Genomic DNA, 11,784 nt, shown 5'->3' with positions numbered 1-11,784 from the left:
ACATGTCCACAAGAGTACCTGAAACATACCCTAAAAATCTTGTATTACTATTACTGCTTTTGTTATTATTATATTATATACACTGCTGCTGTTATTAGTTGTCACAAATTTTGTCCACAAACATTATGGTATTTGATTCTGGTTTCCTAAGGATGAGAATTAGTTTCGCTGAATCTCAATGATCTTAATTTGGCATTCCTCCAAAAGTTTGTACCCTTGAGAGCCTTTGTCGTCTAGCATATACACACATATTAATACACACATAAGTCTGGTTTCTACACATTTTTATTATAAAAGCAGGAATCAGTATTATGATGCAACCATAATAAGATACATTTATTACATAATTGTTGAACCGTTGCTGGTTACATGGTTCTGGTCTTGTAGTTATCTGCTGAGGGACTCTCTGAGCTGCTCGTACATCCTCTGGTCCTGCAGAGGGAACACAGAGGAACAGTCACTGTATGGTTGTGGGTTTCACAGCTGTGCTGAGTCTGAGTGCCATCAAAAGGATCTAAAAAAGGATGTCAGCCCTGTCCCTCTCCCTGGCACTTCTCACAACAAACAGCAGCTGACCTCTGTGCTTCACTTACAGGTGAAGCACAGAGGTCTCCAACTGACACAGTCCATCAATCAACAGGCCAAGCTCATATTTGTTGCTGTTTAAGGTTGCTTTTATACCTGTAGTTTGGTTAGTTTGTGCTGGACAAAAGGAAAAAAATGACATTGTTGCTTTTGAGGAGAAAATATTGTTTTTCCTATTATGGCGAAGGCATTATGCACTCTACTACTCTGATCTTACTCTCTTGACAGTCATTATTTAAATGAGCAGCGGTTAGCTCAGGTGAGGAATTTGCTGGATGTAAACCCGGACGTGTTCGCCAGGAGTGAGGCTGAACAGACATTGTTCACCCCAGTTAAGCAGCATAGGCTTCTTCCAAGTCAGTGTGTGATGGCTAATTTCCACTATGACTTATCTATCTGTTTTTATTGTCTGACCACTCAGTGTTCTGGCCCTTTTTGTATTAACAAAGTTAATCAGTGTCAGACATGGTCAGTAGGGGTCCTCTCAGGTTGAGTAATATTAGGTGTGTGTCTTTAATCAAGGGCATGATACTGTCAACTTAAATAGGGGGCTGAATGGGGATGCAATCAGTGGACCAATCAGTGATTAACCATTCAATGGTTGATCAGTGAATGATCAGTGATTAACCATTCAATGGTTGATCAGTGAATGATCAGTGATTAACCATTCAATGGTTGATCAGTGAATGATCACTGTTGTCCAGATGTCCTAGTGACTCCACCATGTGCTCATGGCATACACAACCAACACTCTAGGTTCTTCCTCCTTCAGACAGCATTGCATTCTGTATGACGATTGAACCTTCTCTGCGCAAAGAATAAATACTTTAAAGACAAACTTCTTTCCTCAATGTTTCTTAATTTCATTATCATAGGACTCACTCGGTACTATTTAATAGTTTTTGCCACCACAAGTGGGAGGAGGTTAAAGCACATATAATGCAGCTTATGCAGAAGGGGGGTCATTAGTAAGAGTCACAGCCCATAGCCTCATAGAAGGAAAGGACTCTGATGATGTACATGGAATATCGGCAACTCAAAGCGAAGACTGCCTGCCCTGAATTGAAGGGTCACTGGATGCAAATCCCAAAGGGACGGTTTACGCCATTGCTCCAGTGGATGGTTCCCATGCTCCCAGTAATAATGTTCATTTTGTTACTTTGATCATTTGTGCACACAAGTTGCTCTTAATAACGTGTTCCTTTGAATGACCATTTTGAACATTTTGTGTCCTAAAATACTTTTAAGAGGTGTCAAAAATAACACAGGGTTAAAAGCTGAGGGACTGTATGTTCATGCATTTCAGTCTTAAAAAAAAAAAAGGTATTACACCTTGTTGGCCCATTTTACATGTCACCCAGCAATCATTGTACTCGTTACACTTTACCTTTTTGGACACAGATGGACGAACTTTCTTGAAGGCATCATCAAAGTTCTGGTTGCTCACCCTGATGTCAGCGACTGAGCCAGAAGTGAATGTGTGACCTGTGTGTAACAATGAACATACATTTAAGTCAATGAACAGGACAGCCAACTCGTCATGAGACACAGTCCTGTTTGGTTTTTGTTATATTCTGTCCATAGACCATCTAAATTATGGGCGTAGTCTCTAAAGGTTTCTGAACAGCCGTTGTGAAGCTCAATGTAGGTGGCTTCGGCCTCGGCATCTTAACAGTGATGACACAGCCTAACCCAAAAATGGCTTAAGAGGTGGCACATCGGTGGAGCTGAGGCGGGCCCAGGTGACGCAGTAGAGCAGCTAGTACGGCCTGCTCGCATGCTCTCAATTATGCCCAACTTTAAGCCTCTACGTCAGGGGTCACCAACCTTTTTGAAACAGAGCTACTTCAAGGGTACTGAGTAGTACGAAGGGCTACTTGGTTTGATACAAACTTCCTGAATAACAAAGTTGCACAGATCACCTTTTAATAATAATATATGTGAAGAGACTGTCTGATCACATGATCAAAGTTAATTATTCTTCACAATAATTATTAATAATGATTTCCACAACAGCGATGGTAGGAAACACAGATATTTAAACATTTATTTCTGTTAATCTGTTTCAACATTTGAAAGTCGGAGGTATCACATCTCTGATATTTTTTATCATCACATGATCAAAGCCGGTTAATTTTGCACATAGCGCCTGCTGGTGAATGATGCAGTGGTAATGTAGACATTTTGGGAAGTCTGGTTCACCTTTGCATTGCGCAATGAAGCCTGCATGCCGGCCCGTCATGGCGGGAGCCCCGTCTGTTGTCACCAACACCAGCTTTTCTAATGGTACCTTTTTCTCTACGAAGAAACTTGTAAAAAGTCTCTATCTATACTTTGTACAAGGCTGTAAAAAAATATTTGTATTTCTTCTGTAAAGTTGGCCATTTTAACATGGGGGTCTATGGGGATTGACTGACTTTTGGAGCAAGCCTTAGTTAGCCATTCGAAGAAATTTAGTTTTTGGCACTTCCATGTTCCACCAGAGGTTGCTGCTTGTGAAAGTTACTATAGTTACCATTGTCCAACTTGCAATTTCCCCTTCCACATTTACTTTACACTTTACAACTGTGAATCATGTTTTTCCCCTTTTCTGCAGCACAGCATTTATTGTCACTCCGTTAGCCTGTTAGCATAAGGAGTAAACACACAGTATATGATAAAACCATTTGAAAGTCAGAACATTCCCTGTTCTGTCATTTAGTTCAGGTAATGCTTATTTTTCATCATGTGTCTTTGTTCCTCATTTTAGAATGCCTGCAAATATATCAGACTATCACAGTCAGCCTGTAACATTTTGCAGGAATATTTTGTTTCTAATATTGTATTTTTTCTCAATCGTTTCTGCCAAACCTTTCTAAATCCAAATGACTGTGCTAAGTAATTGGCGTTATATCACAGTACACTATAAACAAAAAGACGACAATCAAATTAAGAAAACTGAATGTGCACTGTTCCGTTGTTGTTTTTTGGACTCAGACTAATGTGGACTTGGCATCAACTGAATCTTGAAACAGCTTTAGACGGTTTTGACTACAGCGCTGAATCTAATTAGCTAAAAACAGAATTGTACCATTTTATTAAGGTGATAATGGCTCATAAGATCAGAGTGGAAGGTCACATTTCTGGCACTAGGTTTAATGGAAAGTGCCAGGATACCAAATCAATCAACCCCACCCCCAACATATATACCAAAATGATTGCTAATATGCGAATCTGAAAAACACATTACAGTTGCATCTTTAAATACAGTACAGGTATGCAGAGATATAAGTCAAGTTACCAGAAGAAGTAGTTTGGGAATTCTGAGACTTCAGGTAGACCCTCAGGGCATTAACAGATGCTTCCCTCACTAACGCAGTCAGGTCAGCTCCACTGGAACACACACACACACGCACACACACACACGTTCAATTGTCAGACTAAAAGGAGGAGAAACAGTATGAATATGTTCAGTAAGTGTACAAGGAAAGTTGCTGTTTCCAGCTGGGAGTTACCTGAAGCAATCACAGCGCTCATCGAAGGCAATCTCTTCGAGACAGACATCCTGCTCCAGCTGAGGTTTGGTCCCTCCCTACAGAAGATCAACAGCTGTGCATTCAAACATGGTCTTAGATGTGGTTAGCCTAGCTTGACACAAAGACTGTAAGCAGGGGGAAAGTGGTAGCCTAGCACCTTCAAATGTGAACTAAACTATGTCTTTCCAACATATACCTGTACTGGTTTAAAAAAACAAAACAAATAAAGTAAAATTAAAAAAATAAACATCTAGCTTATAAAATGACATTAGGGGTCATTTTACTTTAATCAAGCGTCTTTGGGCTCCTGTATCTCTGGTTAATGTGTACCTTAGTAATGGTAAGCAGGATGGCATGGCGGTCTGCTTGAGGTGGCAGACCTACATACAAGGTTTTATCCAGACGACCTGGCCTCAGTATGGCAGGGTCGATTATATCTGGCAAGAGACAAGACATGACATTAAAATCCTTGTCACAGATTGAAAAATAGTGGTGAAAGAAGTATTTCGATATTATTCTTCATTAAAAGTACCAATACAACAATGTAAAAATACTTCATTACCAGTAAAAGTCCTGCATTTAAAATGCTACTTACTTTAAAGTACAGATTGTGTTTTCAGCATAATGTGGTCAGTGTCAAAAGTAAAAATTATTTCACAAAAAATGTCCCCTGACTAATATCCATATTTGTTCAAATAAAGATCAAGGCCTTTATTTACCTCAACTGCAGGAGATAAGAGACTTTTATTTGAAGCAGGCCTATATTAGAGGCAGGCCTTTTTTTCTTTATTATTGCATAATACTGTATGTTACAATTTGCTCAAAAACAGAGTCACCATCCCTACTAATATGATTGTCCTCGACATCATTATCAAGAACCACAAGTTCATTGTTAAACATCTCCTCTTCATCTTCCTCCTCCTGAGAGCACAATAATAATAATAATGGTATTATTTTACATATTCGTTTTTATTTGAGGCTACCAATTGTCTTTGCAAGAGACTTCTCTATCAGGCAGTTATACTAATAATAATGATAATAAAATGTATTATTATTATTAAAACTGTGTCTAATAGATAAGTCTAAAATAAACTCTTCAAAAGTTTTGTTTGTAAAAATCTGCGTGCCCCATCGGCTTTACCGGGGCCGGATGGGCCAGCCCCGGTAAAGCCGATGGGGCACTCCTAGCCAGTGAGAGGAAAGCCAGGGGCCGCAGAGCATGTTCGAGGGCAGGCTCTACATCCAAAGGTGCGTGGGCAGTGAAGGAGAGATGATAGCGGGCACTCCGAAATGCAGACAAACCACGCAGACCTCAAAGTTTTGATTCCCATCAATTTTTGTAAAACTGCCAAAATTCGAGATGTACACATTTGATTTCCCACCTCTTTTGGTCTTGAACATTTGAGGAGGACCAGCAACACATGACACTCTACAAAAGACAGCAGGCTTAATAAATCTTTAACAATGCACTGTATTTTATAAAGCTATACGTTTTTTATGTTAAATCATAACCTGAAACGTAACTAGTAGCTATATCTGAGAGATAAATGTAGTGAGTATAATATTTCCCTGTGAAATGAAGTGGATAAAAGAATAAAGTAGGATAAAATGGAATCACTCAAATAAAAGTACATCAAAATTGTACTTAACAGGGTTCATACACATTTTGACCAATTGATTTCCATGACTTTTCCATGACTTTTCCATGACTTTAAACCAAATTTCCATGACCAAACATTTTGTGAAATCTCAGTGTATACATGAAAAAGTGAGAAAATGTAGTATTTAAACTAACAATGAGAATTCCAAAGCATACAGTATACCTTAAATGACACAAACGAATGAGAGACAATAGTTTGATTAAAAGAATAAACATTTATAAATATACTCTGGTTGACACTGACGCATCAATAAGAGCTTTAGTAGGTAGCAGCATCCAGCTAGTGCACATATTGCTTTCCCTTTTGTAGTGTAAATCTTTCATTGAACCCTGTTACTGTATGGCTTAATATTAACTTCCACTGTTACTGTACAGCCGTTAGAATTGTGGCCTATCTTCTATTTGCAATTAATATGCATTCAATCCAGTTCAATTATTTAAATGAAAATGATAATCTACTCTGGCTAAGGTAACTTATCAAGAGTAAAATAATAGCTGTGATCTATACACACCTCTGCATTAGCAACCCGCTGAAATGAAGGTACAGGCACCTTAACCCTCTCATTACTTCAGGGTTCTTGAGAGCAACTGCACGTGGGACTGTTGGTACACTGGCTGTGGTCATTACAGTGAACAGTGTCTGGCAGTGTGATGAGAGGACATGTGAGCCCTTGTTGCTGTAGTTCATCTCCTTGGAGCAGAGGCTACATTTAGCATACCCTGCCTTATCAATGTATTTAAAACACTGACAGCAGGAAGCTGTACTCACGTCTGTTTAGACCTCCACCTTTATCCAGGCCCAGCTCCACTCACATCTCAGCCCTGCGTCAAGCTGCGCTACACAAACAGCCTCCTCTTCCTGAAGCTCTTTGACTTCATCATCTCATCAGTATCTGGGCCTCATGTTTCGTGGTCATGAAAGTTATTTTGACCACGAAATCATCCTCATTCTACTTTGAGTTAAACAAAACAACCTGCAACCAGATGCGCCGGTGTTCCGGTTTAACGTTAATGAGTGACCGCGTGAACTGAACCGGAACACGGGGGGCTGCATCACGCTACGTTTTTTTCCATCTAAATCGCGATAATGACGAACGTTAACAGTCGACAAAGTTCCGCATGCTGTGGACGTTAACTTAACCCAGCAAGTCTGAACGGTAACGGTACATAACCTAACTCAAACTTTAACGGAGGGAAATGAAGACGCTGTAGACATCTGAACGCTGATTGGCCAAGACTCGACACATCAAAGATGTTCTATTGCGAAGATCACATCACATTTCCTCCTCGTCTCACTCCAATCTGAGAAACGCTGGCTGGCAACTCAGCGTAAATGAACGACATGAAAATATGAATATAACAAATTTCCATGACTTTTCCAAAACTTTTGGGATTTTATTTTTTTCCATGACTTTTCCAGGCCTGGAAATAACCATTTTAAAATTCCATGACTTTTCCAGGTTTTCCATGACCGTACGAACCCTGACTTAAGTGCAGTACTTCTGTCAAAAAATTGCCCCAAAAATACAATTCCAGCTCTCCTCCCTTTCTGCTGAGCCAATAAGCTGGAACCATCTCAGCTTGGTTCAGACTTCAGCATGTCTCTGGTTACCCTGTGGGGTTCATGTGTGTCTGGATCTGTACCTGGTCTGTTAGTTGCAGCCATGATGAAGACCTGCCGTCGAGTCTCTAAGCCATCCATCTCTGTGAGCAGCTGGTTGACCACCCGCACACTGGCTCCTGACTGAATACACACAAACACTGTTCATACACACATCACCAAGTCACTACAAAAGCAAGCTATATGAACCGTGATTACATAGTAGATCACATGCAAAAATCAATGAGTGGGTTGCTCTTATAGCTATAGGAAATGTGATCTAAATTTTTTTTTTCTATCTTAAGAAGACATTAAATCTTTTTGTCTGTTCGGAGCAGTTTCTAGTTACAGTGGGGAAAAAAAGTATTTAGTCAGCCACCAATTGTGCAAGTTCTCCCACTTAAAAAGACGAGAGGCCTGTAATTTTCAACTATGAGAGACAGAATGAGAAAAAAAATCCAGAAAATCACATTGTCTGATTTTTAAAGAATTTATTTGCAAATTATGGTGGAAAATAAGTATTTGGTCAATAACAAAAGTTCATCTCAATACTTTGTTATATACCCTTTGTTGGCAATGACAGAGGTCAAACGTTTTCTGTAAGTCTTCACAAGCTTTTCACACACTGTTGCTGGTATTTTGGCCCATTCCTCCATGCAGATCTCCTCTCGAGCAGTGATGTTTTGGGGCTGTCGCTGGGCAACACGGACTTTCAACTCCCTCCACAGATTTTCTATGGGGTTGAGATCTGGAGACTGGCTAGGCCACTCCAGGACCTTGAAATGCTTCTTACGAAGCCACTCCTTCGTTGCCCGGGCGGTGTGTTTGGGATCATTGTCATGCTGAAAGACCCAGCCACGTTTCATCTTCAATGCCCTTGCTGATGGAAGGAGGTTTCCACTCAAAATCTCACGATACATGGCCCCATTCATTCTTTCCTTTACACGGATCAGTCGTCCTGGTCCCCTTGCAGAAAAACAGCCCCAAAGCATGATGTTTCCACCCCCATGCTTCACAGTAGGTATGGTGTTCTTTGGATGCAACTCGGCATTCTTTCTCCTCCAAACACGACGAGTTGAGTTTTTACCAAAAAGTTCTATTTTGGTTTCATCTGACCATATGACATTCTCCCAATCCTCTTCTGGATCATCCAAATGCTCTCTAGCAAACTTCAGACGGGCCTGGACATGTACTGGCTTAAGCAGGGGGACACGTCTAGCACTGCAGGATTTGAGTCCCTGGCGGCGTAGTGTGTTACTGATGGTAGCCTTTGTTACTTTGGTCCCACCTCTCTGCAGGTCATTCACTAGGTCCCCCCGTGTGGTTCTGGGATTTTTGTTCACCGTTCTTGTGATCATTTTGACCCCACGGGGTGAGATCTTGCGTGGAGCCCCAGATCGAGGGAGACTATCAGTGGTCTTGTATGTCTTCCATTTTCTAATAATTGCTCCCACAGTTGATTTCTTCACACCAAGCTGCTTACCTATTGCAGATTCAGTCTTCCCAGCCTGGTGCAGGTCTACAATTTTGTTTCTGGTGTCCTTTGACAGCTCTTTGGTCTTGGCCATAGTGGAGTTTGGAGTGTGACTGTTTGAGGTTGTGGACAGGTGTCTTTTATACTGATAACGAGTTCAAACAGGCGCCATTAATACAGGTAACGAGTGGAGGACAGAGGAGCCTCTTAAAGAAGAAGTTACAGGTCTGTGAGAGCCAGAAATCTTGCTTGTTTGTAGGTGACCAAATACTTATTTTACTGAGGAATTTACCAATTAATTCATTAAAAATCCTACAATGTGATTTCCTGGATTCTTTCCCCCCATTCTGTCTCTCATAGTTGAAGTGTACCTATGATGAAAATTACAGGCATCTCTCATCTTTTTAAGTGGGAGAACTTGCACAATTGGTGGCTGACTAAATACTTTTTTCCCCCACTGTATATGTGGCAACAGTCTAAAGTTGACAGTTTTGGTAATTGGTGAAATCGTAAAAGTTTAACTTTTGGTCTTTTACGGTACGCTTGGGTATTGTGATTGATTGTTAAGGGCAACATACTGATGGCGTATGACTCGCATCAAAGCACACAGTTTTTTATGCCTCCACATAATCGATGACAAGTTGTTTGGAAATGGCAATTTTCTATGTCCCAGGGTGGATGTGCATCACCTCACCAGAAAGGAAAGGAATTATATCTCAATTACTCCCTGGTTAATCACATTCCTGCTACTGTACCCTGACTGCTTCACCTGTCTTTATGATGCATTTAGTGTGTGCTACTGGCATCAACTGACAGGACGCTCCACAATGTGGCTGGTGTGTTGTATTGTAGAATCTGATGTTTTGAACATGCTACAAGTCATGAAGTTCATCTCTCTCACCTCATGGCCTGAGCGGCGAGGACACAGAGCATCAATCTCATCAAAGAAGATGACACAAGGAGCTGAGTTGCTTCCTCTCTGAAAGACCTGTCTGACAGCCCGCTCACTTTCTCCCACATACTGCCCAGACAAGCACAGAGATCCATCAGTTAGTGCAACCACATAATATTAACAACAGCCTTCTCTGACTCATGGGGTGTAGTAGTGGATAAGGACAAAGAAGATGACCATCTTTTACAATATATAGTGCAACACAAACTGGTAGGAGATCATGAAAACAGGCTGAAAAACACCAGCTACTGATGCACACTGCTGCGATGCTAGCAGAACAAACTGAATGAGTCAGCGATAAGTCAGTGTCTGTTGGCTATAGCCAACAGACACTGACTTATCGCTGACTCATTCAGTCCAACTGCACAGCAATGCAACAATGCACAGGGAGACTCTATGAACAGCTCAGTGACTCACCATGTTGAGCAGCTCTGGACCTTTGACAGAGATGAAGTTGAGGCCTGACTCATTGGCCACTGCCTGACAGGAGACAACAGAGTAACAGTGAAAAATCTGGCCCCACAGTTTTACTTATTTAGCCCAGATTTTAGCCAGCAAAACAAAAACTTTAAACTTTTGTCAAAACATGCTTGAAGTATTTCTTCACGAAGAACAGTTCCATCTGCCCAGCACATATGTGCAGCATCTCTAGCAGATTGCCAGATACAGTCAATGAGCACAGGTTTTAGTGTCCGTACAGGCACAATGGTACCAAATCTGGCAACCAGCAGTTGCATAACAAATATTTCCAGCACGCAACTCCTCCTAAAACCACTATTTCATTTTTTTCCTTTCTACTTATGTATGAGCATTGGACAGAGCTTGGCGTTTCACCCTGCGTCAATTCTTTATGCCAAGCTGGGCTAACCACATCGTCTGTACTACACAGACATGAGATTGATTTTGATCACCTCATTTCTCTCAGAAAGAAAGCAAATCTATTCCTTTAATAATACATATGACTGGTTATGCCTGAGTGATACCTGATTTTGTGTCAAAATGCTTAAGATGTATCATCAAAGAACTTGCAGATGCAGGGAGCTTCATGAACAAATTAAGTCCTACACTCAGCTCTCTGAAGAGTTTTTTTTAGTCCAGGGGCATTCCTTGGACTGATTACAAGATGATTGAGAATGCAATAACAGGACTCAGATCTGTGAATTAAAAAAACATTCTCTAAATAATATAGATATAAATTAGCCATTAGAAATCTGTATAAACTGATCGTTCAGGATCTATTTTGATTACAAATAATTTGTGAAAATGATTATATTATAGAATTACAATTATAGAATACTAGATATTGTAAGGCTAAACATTTTAGATAACACTAAGACTGTTCAAATATATTGCAGTGCTGCGTTACTCAGTATTACGTTCACTACCACTACTTAACTATTAGGTATAATTAATTGTGTTGGGAAACCTTGGCCAGCAGTGTTTTTCCGCATCCTGGAGGTCCAGCCAGCAGCACACCAGATGGAGCACTGAGCCCAAGAGCCCTGAACTGCTCTGGAGAACGCACTGGAGCCTGAAGGAGACAGGCACAGACACACAGACACACACGCACACAGACAGACACACGCACATGCACACACACACACACACACACACACACACACACAGATCACCCCTGGGCCAGTCCATCAATGTACACCAAGGAACCCTGTATGTTCATTGTGTAACAGCTGTGGATGATGTCACCGTCAGTACATGTCAGTGATTTGTATCCCACAATAGGTGTAGAATCAGTCAGATCACAGTTTGACTGGTGCATCTAAACTTTTCTCGAGAATTAATTTCTAATATATTAAAAAGGAATAAGTCAACAGGGCAATCTATGGATACACTGATAAGATTAACCACAGAAAGCCTTACTGATCCTGAATAACATGTCACAACAAGACCAGCCAGGAGAGAGCTTTCTCCATGCAGCAGGGGGTCAGCTGAGAGTCATAAGTAACTAAGGATGACTAATACCAAGTCCAGGGTGACTTA

At 40.8% G+C, this 11,784-nt stretch overlaps 1 protein-coding gene across 6 annotated transcripts in view; it reads right to left on the bottom strand.

Moving 5' to 3' along the window:
* Positions 1-267: 267 nt before the first annotated feature.
* Positions 268-11,784, bottom strand: part of nvl (nuclear VCP like) — a 46,375-nt gene continuing 34,858 nt past the window's right edge. For 5 of the 6 annotated variants that reach the window (XM_076076623.1, XM_076076622.1, XM_076076625.1 and 2 more), the window contains exons 16-24: positions 11,213-11,317; positions 10,204-10,266; positions 9,736-9,855; positions 7,405-7,504; positions 4,431-4,537; positions 4,080-4,156; positions 3,866-3,957; positions 1,973-2,070; positions 268-432 (exon numbers count right to left, since the gene is read on the bottom strand). In XM_076076623.1, coding sequence (XP_075932738.1) covers positions 388-432; positions 1,973-2,070; positions 3,866-3,957; positions 4,080-4,156; positions 4,431-4,537; positions 7,405-7,504; positions 9,736-9,855; positions 10,204-10,266; positions 11,213-11,317 — 807 coding nt within the window. In that variant the 3' untranslated portion in view covers positions 268-387. Of the gene's footprint in view, positions 433-1,972; positions 2,071-3,865; positions 3,958-4,079; positions 4,157-4,430; positions 4,538-7,404; positions 7,505-9,735; positions 9,856-10,203; positions 10,267-11,212; positions 11,318-11,784 lie in introns of those variants that run through there. The other variant, XM_076076627.1, reaches the window with a different exon arrangement.

The sequence above is a fragment of the Anarhichas minor genome, unplaced genomic scaffold (genome assembly GCF_050575085.1).
Source record: "Anarhichas minor isolate MPS153535 unplaced genomic scaffold, ASM5057508v1 ptg000058l, whole genome shotgun sequence".
Taxonomy (NCBI): Eukaryota; Metazoa; Chordata; class Actinopteri; order Perciformes; family Anarhichadidae; genus Anarhichas; species Anarhichas minor.
This window is presented reverse-complemented; position numbering and strand designations above follow the sequence as displayed.